This window comes from Ovis canadensis, chromosome 14 (assembly GCF_042477335.2).
Source record: "Ovis canadensis isolate MfBH-ARS-UI-01 breed Bighorn chromosome 14, ARS-UI_OviCan_v2, whole genome shotgun sequence".
Taxonomy (NCBI): domain Eukaryota; kingdom Metazoa; phylum Chordata; class Mammalia; order Artiodactyla; family Bovidae; genus Ovis; species Ovis canadensis.
In genome coordinates, this window is record NC_091258.1 from 67,744,071 (window position 1) to 67,759,497 (window position 15,427).

The 15,427-nt window shown below is 47.8% G+C and overlaps 1 protein-coding gene across 1 annotated transcript in view; it reads left to right on the forward strand.

The window, feature by feature from the left end:
• Positions 1-540: 540 nt before the first annotated feature.
• The window catches only part of CRX (cone-rod homeobox), a 30,990-nt gene continuing 16,103 nt past the window's right edge, over positions 541-15,427 (forward strand). The window contains exon 1 of the mRNA XM_069549300.1: positions 541-1,045. Coding sequence (XP_069405401.1) covers positions 973-1,045 — 73 coding nt within the window. The 5' untranslated portion in view covers positions 541-972. The remainder of the gene's footprint in view (positions 1,046-15,427) is intronic.

Below are 15,427 nucleotides of genomic sequence, written 5' to 3' on the forward strand. Positions count from 1 at the left end.
GTATTGGAGCTTCAGCTTCAGTATCAGTCCTTCCAATGAATGTTGAGGGTTGATTTCCTTTAGGATGGACTGGTTGGATCTCCTTGCAGTCCAAGGGACTCTCAAGAGTCTTCTCCAACACCACAGAAGTGTGAAATCGGGCTCCTGGGACCCAAGCTCCTGAATGCAACAGGGAAACCAGACCCAGTTCATTCATCCACGAAGAGCAGGCCCCAAGCTGTCTTAATACAGAGGGTTCCTGGTGCCTCCCAGGACAGGACTCACTTGCAGCTGCTCAATAATAAAAGACTATTGAGAGTCCCTTGGACAGCAAGAAGATCAAACCAGTCAATCCTAAAGGAAATCAACTCTGACTATTCATTGGAAGGACTGATGCTGAAGCGGAAGCTCCAATACTTCGGCCACCTGATGCGAAGAGCTGATTCTGGAAAAGACCCTGATGCTGGGAGAGACTGAGGGCAGGAGGAGAACCAAGATGACAGAGCATGAGATGGCTGGATGGCATCACCGACTCAACGGACATGAGTTTGAGTAAACTCTAGGAGTTGGTGATGGACAGGGAGGCCTGGCGTGCTGCAGCCCATGGGGTTGCAATGAGCTGGGGCGAGTGAACGACCAAACTGAACTGAGGCTGCGTAGACCTGGATCTAAGCATCATACTGAGTTCCTGGCTTGTGCCTGGATCTCCGGGGGTCCATCGGCAGGGGAGAACACAGCTCATGATGCTCATCCCCTGGGACTTTTATTGTCATCGTCGGGAGGCAGCAAATAAGTGATCAAGTATGACATGAAACAAAGCAAAGAGATCTTGTTTTTCGATTTATGCCACTCTTTGATGCTCATGGGGGCATTTTGCCATCAGTGGACATTTACTCTGCTCCCTTTCCGCCAGCCTTTTGCCATAATTGGACATCTTTTCTGCTCCTTGGGCAGCTGGGAACACGCTAGTCAGCAAGACTGCTGCTGCTGTCAATGGGGGCAAACGTGGTGATGTCCTTGGTCTATAGGATGGAACCGGAGGCCACCTTCTCTCTACTTTTTCAAGGTAAGAAATGGAACATCGTGATGTTTAGATGAGCAGTGGCTGAGAAGAGACACCGTGCCGGGGACTGGTAGCTTTCTACCAGAATCGGGCTTTCTCACGCTTTGGGAGTGTAGGTTGGCATCTGAGACAGACTCGGTGATCGCTGCCAATACCCTCAGTCAAAGACCATCAGGTGGACAGTGATGGTACATCTGTTCTGTCCAGAGACCTGAGTGGGTGATTCCATCCTCTTTTGGCGGTACCCTCATCAGTTCAGGGGTCAAGGGTCAAGGGAGAACATGACTGACAAGGCTCACAGTCTGGGATGCTAGAAATATATGGGAGCTTACATTCAAAATTAAATATAACAAGGACTTCCCTGGCCGTCTAGGGGTTAAGACTCTGCCCTTCCACTGCATGGGGGCGAGAGTTCGATCCCTGGTTGGGGAACTAAGACTCCTGCAAGCTGTAGTGCCAAAAATATATATATAAAATTAAATAAAACAGAAATGTTATTATAGGTCAAGTTCATTGTTTTGAATTGCTACTTAGTGTTAGATACAGAAAAGTTCCGTCATCTGTCAGCTGTTCCCTGTCAAGCCTAACAAATGTGATGGGAAAGCAAGAGTGATGAGAAGAGTATTTCCCTGCCCTCAGAGATTTTCTAGTGTGGCAGTTTATTTGGCCAATAAAAGTACAACTAGATGGACTAACTCACCGACACAGTTTTAGGAAAATGTATGCACGGAATGTGAAAATGTTCATGGCAAGCACTATTCACAAAAACCAAAAGGCGGAAATGAAACAAACATGTCCATCTATCGGTGGAGGGATACACAAAACGTCATTTATTCATACCATGGAATATTGTTTTAACCACAAAGAGGAATGAGGTACTGATTCATAGTACAGCGTAGATGAACCTTGAAAACATTCGGCTCAGAAAGAAGCCAGACACAAAAGCTCACGTGTTGTATGGTTTCACCTACAGGAAATGCCCAGAAGAGACAAGCCATGGGGCCAGAAGGTGGATTAGCACCTTCCAGGAACTTGGGAGAAGGGGAAATGAGGTCTAACTGGTCTATTTCGGGTGGTGAAAACGTTCTGAAACGGATTATGGTGATGAATGGGCAACTCTGTGACTAAATTAAGAAACCCTGAATTGTATGGGTAAATTTTATGTTGTGTGAATACCTATCAGTAAAAATATAGTCATGAATGCAATGCTAACGTTACTGCCTACCAGACTGATCAAGTTGGGTGGGACATAGGGATGGGGAATGTGGCCTTTTCTCATTGCTGCTGGAATGAAGGTTGGGAAAAGATTTTTGGAGATTTTGGAGACTGAATTGGTGAAACTGAACAGGAGCGAATGAGTATAATACTCTTTTTTTTTTTTTAAATCAAAAAGGATTTATTCCTGGGAGAATTATTTTTTTCTTGGCCACGGGAGGGATGTGGGATCTTAGTTTCCAGACCAGGGGTCAAATGCCCACCCCTTGCAATGGAAGCATGGAATCTTAACCCCTGGACCACCAGGGCAGTCCTAGCCTGGGAGAGTGCTTGACTGTTGTGAACAAGCGTGAAAAAGTTTACTTGAGCTATCAATCAGCTGAACAAATTGGATCAACTTGTGTCCTTGAAAAAGAGAATGAATAAATAATTCTCGGTAGCTTTAGATTGTGGAATGCTAATTAACAGAAGGAATGAGGCTTAGAACCTTTAATAACAATTGATGATTTTCAGTATAGTTTTTGCTTTGTTTGCCTGGTGTATCTCTTTTGTCAAAATAAATGTGTCCAAAACATCCCAAACCTCCTAGTCTAGAATGAGAAAACTCAAAAGTTGATGACTAATAATGTGCTAAGCGATCTGGATGAGTATGCAGCTTTTGACACGGAGTAACGTCTCAGAGGGCCTTCCCAGGTGGTTCAGTGGTAAAGAATCTGCTTGCCAATGTGCAGAAGGCACAGGAGACTCTGGTTCGATACCTAGGTCAGGAAGAGCCCCTGGAGGAGGAAATGGCAACCCCCCCTATTTCTTGCCTGAAAAATCCAATGGACAGAGGAGCCTGGTGGACTACAGTCCATGGGGTTGCAAAGAGTCGGACACGACTGAACTACTGAGCATGCACGCGATGTCTCGGCACACTGTTCACTTCTGAGAATGTATACATTCAATAAGCACATACTATATATATATATATATATCCATAATATATTTGCATTCAGTTCAGTTCAGTTCAGTAGCTCAGTCGTGTCCGACTCTTTGCGACCCCATGAATTGCAGCACGCCAGGCCTCCCTGTCCATCACCAACTCCCAGAGTTCACCCAAACTCATGTCCATCGAGTCGGTGATGCCATCCAGCCATCTCATCCTCTGTCGTCCCTTTCTCCTGCCCCCAATCCCTCCTAGCATCAGTCTTTTCCAATGAGTTAACTTTTTGCATGAGGTGGCCAAAAGCAAAAAAACCCCCAAAACACAGCAAAAAAGTATCCAGAGGCTGTGTTCATTTTTTTCTCTTTTCTACTTCTTAATGGCTCTTATTTTTTAATTGGCAAGCAGGGAAACAAGGCTAGTTTCTGGCTCTGGGTGCTGCCCCAGGCCACGTGGATGCCTTGCCTTCTGTTTCTCTGACCTCATTTATCCCTGGGCTGGATGGAAGCCCAGAGGGCAGAGCCCATCCAGGAACAGCTGGGGGTAGCAAGCGGTCCTGAAGCTTCCTCCTTGGACGGAAGAGACAGAGGCGGGAAAGGAGTCGGTAAACATTGGTGCTAAGAGGCAAAAGTTATTACTTTCATTTTTGGTCCAATCCGAACCGAAACAATGGCTCTCTCCCCATCCATCAGTTTCTTGATCTCTGCAGCCCCCTTTCTGGATGAGCCGTGCTTCTGGCCCTCCCTGTAGGGTTGCTCCGTCTCTGCCTCCTGCCCGAGAGACACCCATCGAGAGACCTCTCCGGCTCTCTGCAACGAGCGCATGCTAAGTCACTTCAGTCGTGTCCGACTCTTTGCGACCCTATGAACTGTAACCCGCCAGGCTCCTGTGTCCATGGGATTCTCTAGGCAAGAATACTGGAGTGGGTTGCCACACCCGCCTCCAGGGCATCTTCCCAACCCAGGGCATCGGCAGGCAGGTTCTTTACTCCTAGAGCCACTTAAGGCAACATTAAAAGAGCAATCTGGGCTTGGAAGACAAGGCTGGGGGGATGGAGAGATGGGGGCCAGGGTTTTGATCTCTACCTTCTAGAACTTCTCTAGACATTGCTCTCTGCCTCGTCTTTCATTTTTGAAATACAGTCCATCCTCACTATTTGCAGATTCCCTATTTGCCAGTTTGCCTACTGGGTAAAATTGCTTCGCAACAGCCAAAGGAGGAGTCCAGCGTGTTTCTAGTTATTTGCAGACAAGCGCAGAGCTGTGAAAAATTCAAGGAGCCACCCTCACGTGCTCGCAGCTGACCAGGAATACAGGGACACTCTGCCTTCTTGTCTCAGCTCTTGTGCTATAAACAAGTGCCCTTTTTGAGGTCTGTTTGGGCTGCGTTGGGGGGAATATTTTTGTGCTTTTAAAAATCATGGTAAGATTTTATAATATAATATTGTTTTAACCATTTGTAAGCATGTAGTCTGGGCTTCCCTGGTAGCTCAGCTGGTAAAGAATCGGCCTGTAATGCAGGAAACCCCAGTTCGACTCCTGGGTCGGGAAGATCCTCTGGCGGAGGGATAGGCTACCCATTCCATTGGGCTTTTCTGGTGGCTCAGATGGTAAAGAACCTGCCTGCAATGCGGGAGACCTGGGTTCAATCCCTGGGTTGGGAAGATCCCCTGGAGGAGGGCATGGCAACCCACTCCAGTATTCTTGCCTGGAGAATCCGCATGGACAGAGAAGCCTGGCAGCTGCAGTCCATGGGACTGCAAAGAGTTGGACATGACTGAGCGACCTAGCACAGCACAGCACAAGTATAGAGTTCAGTAAATAAATTCACAGTGTGTAACCATCACTACTCCCTATACCTATATCATCGTGACAGAGTCTCTGGACCCATTGAACACACACTCTCCCCCTTCCCCCAGCCTCTGGTGACCTTTGCAGTACTTTGCCTCTCCCTGAAAGCTCCAGTTACCTCCTCTAAGTGGAATTGTACACTATTTTTTCCTTCTGTGTCTGGCTCATTTCACTAAGCAGACTGTCTTTGGGGTTCTGTTATGTTGCGGTGTGTATCAGAATTGCATTACTTCTTACGGCTGGATAATATTCCATTATATACATGTATGTGCTGCATCTGTTTCTCCATTCATCTGTTGACGGGCCCTTGGGCTGTTTCCAGCGCTTGGCTCTTGTAAAGAGTGCTTGAACTAAGGACACGATGTTTAAGTCTTTGCTCTCAGTTCTTTTGTATATATACCTAGGAGCGGACTTGCTGAGTCATATGGTACTTTGGTGCTTTTTGTTGGTGATTTCACCATTTATTTTTCCATTTATTTACTTTTTTGCCGTGACACAAAGCATGTGGGATCTTAGTTACCCAACTGGGGATTGAACCCGTACCCCTTGCATTGGAAGCGAGGAGTCTTAACCACTGGACCATCAGGGAAGTCCCCCGATCTTACTGTTTAAAATACTCCCAAGCACAGTGCTGAATTGTTTTCTGTTCCTTTCCAGAAGGCAGTGACGTGCCCCGCTGAGCAAATACGTGTTCGAGATAAGCTTCCTTCCCTTGTAAATTATAGAGCTGCTGGCCGTGTGCTCAGTGTGCAAGAATCAACTGTACATAGTAAAGAGTGTCCTTAAACAGAAACACACGTAAAACATACATGAAACAGGGGGACATACTGACTGATGGAAAGGCAGGCAGAGGCTCTAAGAAACCTAAAAGCAGAATTGAATGGGAGCATTCCCTGTTTGAAGTGGCTTTACAAGGCAGAACTACTCAAAGAATCACAGCCAAAGATGTCACCTGTGAGCTCAGAGCTTGGAAGGGAGGGAGCCCGCAGGCATAACAAGCCTGGGGTCTAATCTGGTGGGGGGAGGGTTGTGACAATTCCCAGCCAAGTGTCAAGCATCTGGGAAGAGTGGAACCTGACATTGGCTCCTTGACCAGGCAGGTTTCTGCCTCCATTGTTTCTGTTCCCCCCAGGAGGTCTCATCCTTGCCCCATTCAGAAGGTTCTGGAAAGAATAGGGGGTGTGGAACCCGTGAGCTCCTGGGGCTGTCTGCAGCTTGGTAGCCTCGGGAAGGAAGCCCAGAGTGTTCATCAGATGCTAAAGGAGAAAGGGCTTGCCCTCAGGGGCTGCCTGCTGCTCTGTTCCTTGTGAGTCTAACCATTGTCCCTGCGGCTGGAACGCGAAGGCGGGCAGTGGGGGTGGGGGTGGAAGGCTGGGGAGGTGGTGGTGGGGAGCGTCTGAGGGCAGCCCACAGGCTGTCAATATCTGTCCCGTAAAAACACACGTGCCAAGAATTAAGGATTCCAGAAGAGACACTAAAATCCTTAAAGAGAGGCGAGATGGCGTGAAGACGCAGACAGAAGCCTCAGGCTCTTCCGGGCGTGGGGAGTAAGATACCTCGGCGCCCAGGTGCCCCTGCCCCGTCCCGCTGTCCCCCCAACCCCCCACTCGCCCACATCCGAGTCTCCTCTTGCGGGGGTTCTCAGTGTGTGAGACGCCTCAGACCTCCTCGTGGAAGCTGAAACAAGCAGGACTGTTCTTTCTATCCCTACGGTCTGTGCACTCCCCTCCCCCCAGCCCATCACATGACGGTCCACTCCCCCCGCAAGTTTGATCTAATTCTCTCTCGGCTCTGCTGAGGCCGGCCTGGCCTTAAGAGGATTGGAGCATTTGCTAATGCTCCAATGGGACCAGGCCAGGGTCAGAGGACCAGCTGTGGGGAGACCTAGGGGCCAGGGCGGCCGCAGGAGGGCGGCAGAGGCGCAGAGGAGCCCCCCGGAGAGAAGGGGTGAGCGGGGCGGCGCGCGCAGGCGCACTCCCTGGCTGTTTGGGCAACAACATCGAAAGGGTTAGGAGGGGGCCAACTTGGTTGATGGAATAAATTTATCTTGAAACTTCTGATTTCCTACCCTCTTTCTCCTCTCTGTCCCCCTGGGAGTCACAGGGAGTTCTAGAGATGGGGAAAGGAAGTGCAAGTGAGGGACTCTGGGTGTGTCTGACCAGGGCTCTCAGAGATGACCCAGGGCTCCTGATCAGACAATGTTCTGGAAGGGTCTGACCTGCCAGCAGTTTTCTGCAGAGCCCTGAGGTTTACCTCAAGACACGAGGTACCTTGTAGTGTTGGGATTTTTCAGGGAAAGCATTCAATTAAAAAAAAAAACAACTGAATTTAAAATACATTAAAAAAAATTAGAAACATTAAAAAAATACCTCCTTTTTAACTTTGAATACAATAAATAGCAACTGATATAACCAAGCTTCCTGAGTCCTCGGTAACTTTGAAAAGCTGGTGAGGTCATGGGTCGTGTCTGTTTCCCCTTGAACATCCCGTTGAGAATGAGTCAAGGGTAGCAATGCACTCAAGGGCATTGGTTTCGATGGGCAAAGAAACCTTGGCCCAAATATTGTTCTGCTTCGCTATTAGCTGTGTGTCTCCGGACAAGTCTCTCCTCTGCATCTCAGGTTTCCTCCTCTGAAGACCTAAGCTGATAATTCTCATCTCTGAAGCTGACAGTCTGTCCAGTGTACACGCCAGTATGGAGAGTCCAGCTCGTCTATCCAGAGAGTTTGGTCGGTGAGGGGAGCAGTCCTTCCCATTTGACTGGGCTCGGGTTCCCAGTATGTGGGGCTTCCCGTGTTAAACTGCATGTGCGCTCAGTCATGTCCAACTCTTTGCGATCCCAAGGACTGTAGCCCACCAGGCTCCTCTGTCCATGGGATTCTCTAGGCAAGGATGCTGGAGCAGGTTGCCATTTCCTTCTCCGGGGGTCTTCCCAACTCAGGGATGGAACCCAGGTCTTCTGCATTGACAGGTGGCTTCTCTACCACTGAGCCTTCTAAACTGGGACAGTCCTGAGAAAACTGGGTTGATTGAGGCCCTTTTCCTATGTTCCTCTGGGGTCCCATCGTTTGGGAGCTGTGGGTGTCCTTATGGTCTACTCATAACAGAGTTAAGGTCCTTAGGACCTAGTCCAGCAGCACAGGCTCTGCCATCACTATTGGGCCCAAATAATATTTTATATACATATATATACACACACACACACACACGTGCATACACACACATGCAAATGTATAAGTGTATTTTTACTATCTCAAGTGATCTATAATGTAGAATTATGATATATGTAATAGTACACTCATATATGTCTTTATCTAACACACATTATTGTCAGCTTTCTCTTTTAGCCACCCTGAGGGGACATAGAGGCATCATGGTGAGGTGTTAATTTCCATTTCCCTGTGTAGTGAGTTCACGAGCCGTTTGCTACTTCATTTCTGAAATGCCTATCTAAGTCTTCTGCAACCTGGGTGAAATTCAAGGCAATGATGTTTCATAGTCCCAAATAGTGGAGACAGGGAGATCACTGTCCTTGCCCTGGGGACCAACCATTTGAGCCTGAGGCTGTTGCTTGGGGCTCCCTGCGGTTCAGCAGCTCTGGGTCCAGGCTCCCACCTGAGCAGGTGCTTGGACAGGTGAGGTCTGGAGGCTCACACCCATCTTGTGGGTTGTCCTGGAGATAATCTACAGCTGGAGAAACCAAGCCTGGTGGCGGGGGGCGGGGGGCAGGGGGCGGGGGAAGGCGCCTGCCCCTGGACAGGCCGGAAGTACTACATCCAAAGGCAGTGATAAGAGTTTCGCAGAAAATAAAATGGTGTGAATGTGTTAGGCAGCTAAAGGGATGCAGGTGTGAGGAGCCCTCAGGCGTGTGGTTGAGCCAAGACTGAAACCCATCAGTGACTTGAAGCAAGGGTCCTGCAGCATCTCACACGACCTGGGGCCACCCCCACGGTCTAACCCTCTTCCCTCCCACTGCAGTCCTGGGCCCTTGACGTTCCTTGACAAACACCAAGATTCTTCCTCTTTCGTGTCTCTCTGTCTTGTTCATTCCATCATTGTGATGAGTGGATATTTATTCCCTCTTTGCAGCTCTCCTCTATCTCACTGTATCTCTCAGTCCTTTGCTCTCCCTCAGTTTCTCTGTGAACTCCGGGAGTTGGTGATGGACAGGGAGGCCTGGTGTGCTGTGGTTCATGGAGTTGCAAAGAGTCAGGCACGACTGAGCGACTGAACTGAACTTGCTTTTCACCGCCAGCTGTCCTGAGACCCTGTCTCTCATGGGTGCCCCTCTCGCCTTCTGGGCTCCTTCCTTGTGCTTGGCTAACTGCAAGGACAGAAAGAATAGCCAGGGGGTGGAGGTGGGGGGGAGTGAGTGGTTAGGAGCCTGTCCACACAGAGATGGGCACAGGGTGGATTGTCTTCTAATTGTGATCCTGAGCAGAGAACTGATGGAGGCTGGGGCTATAGGGCTGCAAAAAGAAGCTTCTGCAATCCTCCTTGTCTAGGCTACAAGTAGTCCACGTAGCGAGAAAAAGTTAGATTGGAGATAATATTTCCCTCCAATATTCTTTTTTTTTTTAAGTCAAGTCACAATTTAAAAAATTATTGGGCTTCCCTGGTGGCTTAGATGGTAAAAAAATCACCTGCAATGCAAAAGGCCTGGGTTCGATCCCTGGGTTGGGAAGATCCCCTGGGGGAGGGCTTGGCAACCCACTCCAGTGTTCTTGCCTGGAGAATCCCATGGGCAGAGGAGCCTGGTGGGCTACAGTCCATGGGGTGGGAAAGAGTCGGACATGGCTGAGCGACTAAACACACACGCACATTTTTGTGGCTGCACTGGGTATTGGTTGTGGCTCAGGGGATCTTCGGTCTTCTTTGCGGCATGCGGGATCTTAGTTCTCTGACCAGGGATTGAACCTGGGTCCCCTGCATTGGGAGAGTGGAGTCTTAGCCACTGGACGCCAGGGAAGTCCCAAGGCACAATGCACGTACAAGAAAATGCATATATTTTAAGTGATTAGCTTGACAGATTTTGACAAAGGCTTACTCTTGGCTTGCTGTCAAGATGTAGAATGTCTGTAGCCTCCCCAAAGTTTCCTCAGGCCAGTTTGCAGTCAGTGCTTCCTCTCCAGGCAACTGCTTTTTCTGCTTTTTTTAAAAAAATTTGAGATCAAATTTACATACCATAAAATTCCCTTGAGAGCATACACATTAGTGGTGTTTCTGTAGAATTTTCTCAAGATTGTGCAACCATCACTAATTTCAGAATATTTTAATCATCCCCCAAAGAAATCCTGTCTGTGTCCACGAATCAGTCACTCTCCATTCTCTATCCACACATGTGCCAGCCCTGGAAGAGATTTTCTGATTAAAAAATTTTTTTTTTGTTTTTTCTCTTTTTGGGAAAGGATTATTGGTCGTTTATTGTGATTTTTGGAGAAGGCAATGGCACCCCACTCCAGTACTCTTGCCTGGAAAATCCCACGGACAGAGGAGCCTGATAGGCTGCAGTCCATGGGGTCGCTGAGGGTTGGACACGACTGAGCGACTTCACTTTGACTTTTCACTTTCATGCATTGGAGAAGGAAATGGCAACCCACTCCAGTGTTCTTGCCTGGAGAGTCCCAGGGACGGGGGAGCCTGGTGGGCTGCCATTTATGGCGTCGCACAGAGTCGGACACGACTGAAGCGACTTAGCAGCAGCAGCAGCAACTGTGATTTTAGGGTTAATTTCCTTAATGACTGAATGACAATGAATTTTTTGTTTCAGTTTTTGCTCTTCATGAGTCTCGTGGCAATTCAATTTTATTCTTCTTTTTAAAAATCAGATATTTTGTTCTTGAACTTTGGAATTATACAGCTCAGAGTGTGTCTTCCAACATTACCAAGCAAGGAACTCAGTTCTGACACTACTTACCTAGAGACAGGGTCAGATGCTGGAGGTTAAGTCTCATCTCACAGGGCTGCCCTCCTCCTCCCCTTCAGACATCAACCTCAAGTCCAGATAGTCACCTGTGCCCCCGACCAACCAGTCATAAATTGGATATTCCCATGATCCCCTCCTTGGATTTCATTAATTTGCTAGAGTGGGCTCACAGAACCCTGGAAAACACTCGCTAAATTATCACTTTATTATAAAAGGATTTTAACGGCCAGATGCGGTAAAGGAAGAGATAGTTAGATAGCATCACCAACTCGATGGATGTGAATTTGAGCAAACTTCGGGAGATGGTGGAAGAGAGAGGAGCCTACAGTCCACGGGGTCACAGAGAGTTGGACGTGACCATGACTGGACAGATGATGAGATCAAAGGCTCCCAAGCGCAGGAGCTTCTGTCCTCTGTATTCTGGGGTTTGGAATCTGCAACCCTGGTGGCTCAAAAGGTAAAGAATCCGCCCGCAATGCAGGAGACCTAGGTTTGATCCCTGGGCTGGGAAGATCCCTTGGAGAAGGGAACGGCAACCCACTCCAGTATTCTTGCCTGGAGAATTCCATGGACAGAGGAACCTGGCAGGCTACAGTCCATGGGGTCTCAGAGAGTCGGACATGACTGAAGGGACTAACACTTTCACTCTCGCAGCACAAAGTTGTATCCTAGTTCACCAACTGTTAAGCTCTTGGAACCCCATCCTGTGGGGCTGTGTGGATGTTTCATTATATAGGCATGATTGATGAAATCCTTGGTCATTGGCAGTTGACCTCAATCTCTAGCTCTTTTGACCTCCCAGGAGGGGGTAGTTGGGTGGAGAGTGGGAGTGAGATGGAAGGGACTGAAATTTTAATCCTTTAATCCCAAGATTGGTTCCCCAGGCAATCAGTCCATCCTTGAGTCACCTAAGACTTTCTGAAGGGTGTCTCATTAACATAACAAAAGACATATTGATTTATCTCCTCACAAGAAATCCTAAAGGTTTTAGGAGCTCCAGGGAATAGGCTTCCCTAGTGACTCAGATGGGAAAAAATCTGCCTGCAATGCAGAGGACCCGGGTTCGATCCCTGGGTTGGGAAGATCCCTTGGAGAAGGGAATGGCAACCCACTCCAATATCCTTGTCTAGAGATTCCCACGGACAGACAAGCCTGGTGGGCTACACTTCATGGGGTCCCAAAGTGTTGGACATGAGCTGGAATCAAATTGCCAGGAGAAATATCAATAATCTCAGATATACAGATGACACCACCCTTATGGCAGAAAATGAAGAGGAACTAAAAAGCCTCTTGCTGAAAGAGAAAGAGGAGAGTGAAAAAGTTGGCTTAAAGCTCAACATATAAGCTCAACATTCAGAAAACTAAGATCATGGCATCTGGTCCTGTCATTTCATAGGGAATAGGTGGGAAAACAGTGGAAACAGTGTCAGACTTTAATTTTGGGGGCTCCAAAATCACTGCAGATTGTGACTGCAGCCATGAAATTAAAAGACGCTTACTCCTTGGAGGGCAAGTTATGACCAACCTAGGTAGCATATTAAAAAGCAGAGATATTACTTTGCCAACAAAGGTCCATCTAGTCAAGGCTATGGTTTTTCCTGTGGTCATGTATGGATGTGAGAGTTGGACTGTGAAGAAAGCTGATTGCTGAAGAATTGATGCTTTTGAACTGTGGTGTTGGAGAAGACTCTTGAGAGTCCCTTGGACTGCAAGAAGATCCAACCAGTCCATCCTAAAGGAGACCAGTCCTGGGTGTTCATTGGAAGAACTGATGCCAAGGCTGAAACTCCAGTACTTTGGCCACCTCATGAGAAGAGTTGACTCATTGGAAAAGACCCTGATGCTGGGAGGGACTGGGGGCAGGAGGAGAAGGGGATGACAGAGGATGAGATGGCTGGATGGCATCACTGACTTGATGCACATGAGTTTGAGTGAACTCCAGGAGTTGGTGATGGACAGGGAGGCCTGGCATGCTGGGATTCATGGGGTCGCAAAGAGTCAGACACAACTGAGCGACTGAACTGAACTGAACTGAACTGAACTGAAGTGACTAACACATGCCAGGAATGACAAAGGTTAAAGATATATTTTGGGGATTTCCCTGGTAGTCCAGTGGCTAAGACTCTCTATACTACCATTCCAGGGGACAGGGGTTTGATCTCTGGTTAGGGAACTAGATCTTGCAACTAAGAGTTTGTATGCAGCCATTAAAGATCCTTTGTGCCATAATAAGATAAGGTGCAGCCGAATAAATACATATATTGTGTTCGGCTTCTTTCACCCAACGTAAGATTTTGTGAATCATCAGTGATGTTGTACATGTAGCAGATTGCTCCTTTTTCATTGCTGAGTAATATTCCACCACAGGGCTGTGTCACACTCTGTTCTTTTACAGCTCAGAGTCCCTTGGACTGCAAGGAGATCCAACCAGTCCATTCTGAAGGAGATCAACCCTGGGATTTCTTTGGAGGGAATGATGCTGAAGCTGAAGCTCCAGTACTTTGGCCACCTCATGAGAAGAGTTGACTCATTGGAAAAGACTCTGATGCTGGGAGGGATTGAGGGCAGGAGGAGAAGGGGGCAGGAGGAGAAGGGGACGACCCAGGATGAGATGGATGGATGGTATCACGGGCTCGATGGACGTGAGTCTGAGTGAACTCCGGGAGCTGATGATGAACAGGGAGGCCCGGCGTGCTGCAATTCATGGGGTCGCAAAGAGTCGGACACGACTGAGCGACTGAGCTGAACTGAACTGAAGACATTTGGCTGTTTTCCATTTGGGACTTGGGACATGAAAAAAGCTTCCATGAACATTTCTGTACAAGTCTTATGGTAGACATATGTTTTCATTCTTTTGGATAAATGCCTCGTAAGAGGTATGAGGTTAAAATAACTTATGAGGTTAAAATAACTCATCTTTATAGCAAACAGCTAAGTCGTACTCCAATGTGGTTATGAGGTTAAAATAACTCATCTTTATAGAAAACAGCTAAGTCGTACTCCAATGTGGGACCATGCCATTCCCACCAGAAAGTACAAGAGTTCCCTGTTGTTCCATAACCTCACCAACATTCGTGGTGTTGATCTTTTTTCTTCGTTACCATTTTGGTGGTTATGTGTAGCATCTCCTTGTGTGTGTGTGTGTTTCTCCAATGACAAAGAATATCTTTGTGCCCTTATTGGCCATTTGTATATATTTTGTGCAGGACCTCTTTCAGCTATTTTATTACTGAGTTGGAGTCTTCCTTATGTATTCTGGATACACGTTCTTTGCCAGCTATAAGGTTTCGCAAATATCTTCTAACAGACTAGTTAGGATTTTCTTTAACTTGAAGTTTTTTGAAGGGTAGAAGTTCCCCATTCTAATTAAGTCTAATTTTTAAAAAGATTTTTTAAATTGGAAGACAACTGCTTTACAATATCGTGCTGGTTTCTGCCATACATCCACCAACCACAGGTGTACATCTTTCCTCCCTCTCGAACCTCCCTCCCTTCTCCCACCCCCGTGGTTACTGCTGTCCGTGTCCCAGTCAAGAAATCTTTGCCTGCTTCTTGAGGTCAAGAAAATATTTCTCCTTTTTTCCTAGGGGGGCAGAGTATATGTCACCATATGTCAACCATATGGCTGACTATAGCCACTGGACCACCAGAGAAGTAAGCCCCAAGAAATATATCTTTGATCTTTGTCATTCCTGGCATATGTGTTAGTCACTTAGTCCTGTCCAACTCTTTGGGACCCCATGGAGGGTAGCCCACCAGGCTTCTCTGTCCGTGAGATTCTCCAGGCAAAAATACTGGAGTGGGTTGCCATTTCCCCTCTCCAAGGGATCTTCCCAACTCAGAGATCGAACCTGGGTCCTCTGCATTGCAGGCAGATTCTTTATCATTTGAGCCACTGCTGCTGCTAAGTCGCTCCAGTCGTGTCCGACTCTGTGCGACGCCATAGATGGCAGCCCACCAGGCTCCCCCATCCCTGGGATTCTCCAGGCAAGAACACTGGAGTGGGTTGCCATTTCCTTCTCCAATGCATGAAAGTGAAAAGTCAAAGTCAAGTCGCTCAGTCGTGTCGGACCCTCAGCGACCTCATGGACCTCAGCCCACCAGGCTCCCCTGCCCGTGGGATTTTCCAGGCAAGAGTACCGGAGTGGGGCGCCACTGCCTTCTCCATCTGAGCCACTAGGGAAGCCCATATGTCACTAGTGACTTGAGTCTTGTTTCCTTTCTCCCAGCAGTGTTTTGTAACTTTTAGCTGGACAGTTAGTTGAAAGAAGAGATGACAGGATTTATGGGTGGATCTGAGCTGTGTGTGAGGAGGAGGGGTATGCTGAGGAAAAAAGGGAGAAGGCAAGGCTGATTGCCAACGTTTTCTTCTGGGTGTAGATGAGAAAAGAAAGCTATTTGCCTCAGGGGAGGAGTAGCCTGGGTTTAGACTCAGCTTAATTGACATCCCGGAACCACCTCCGTGACCT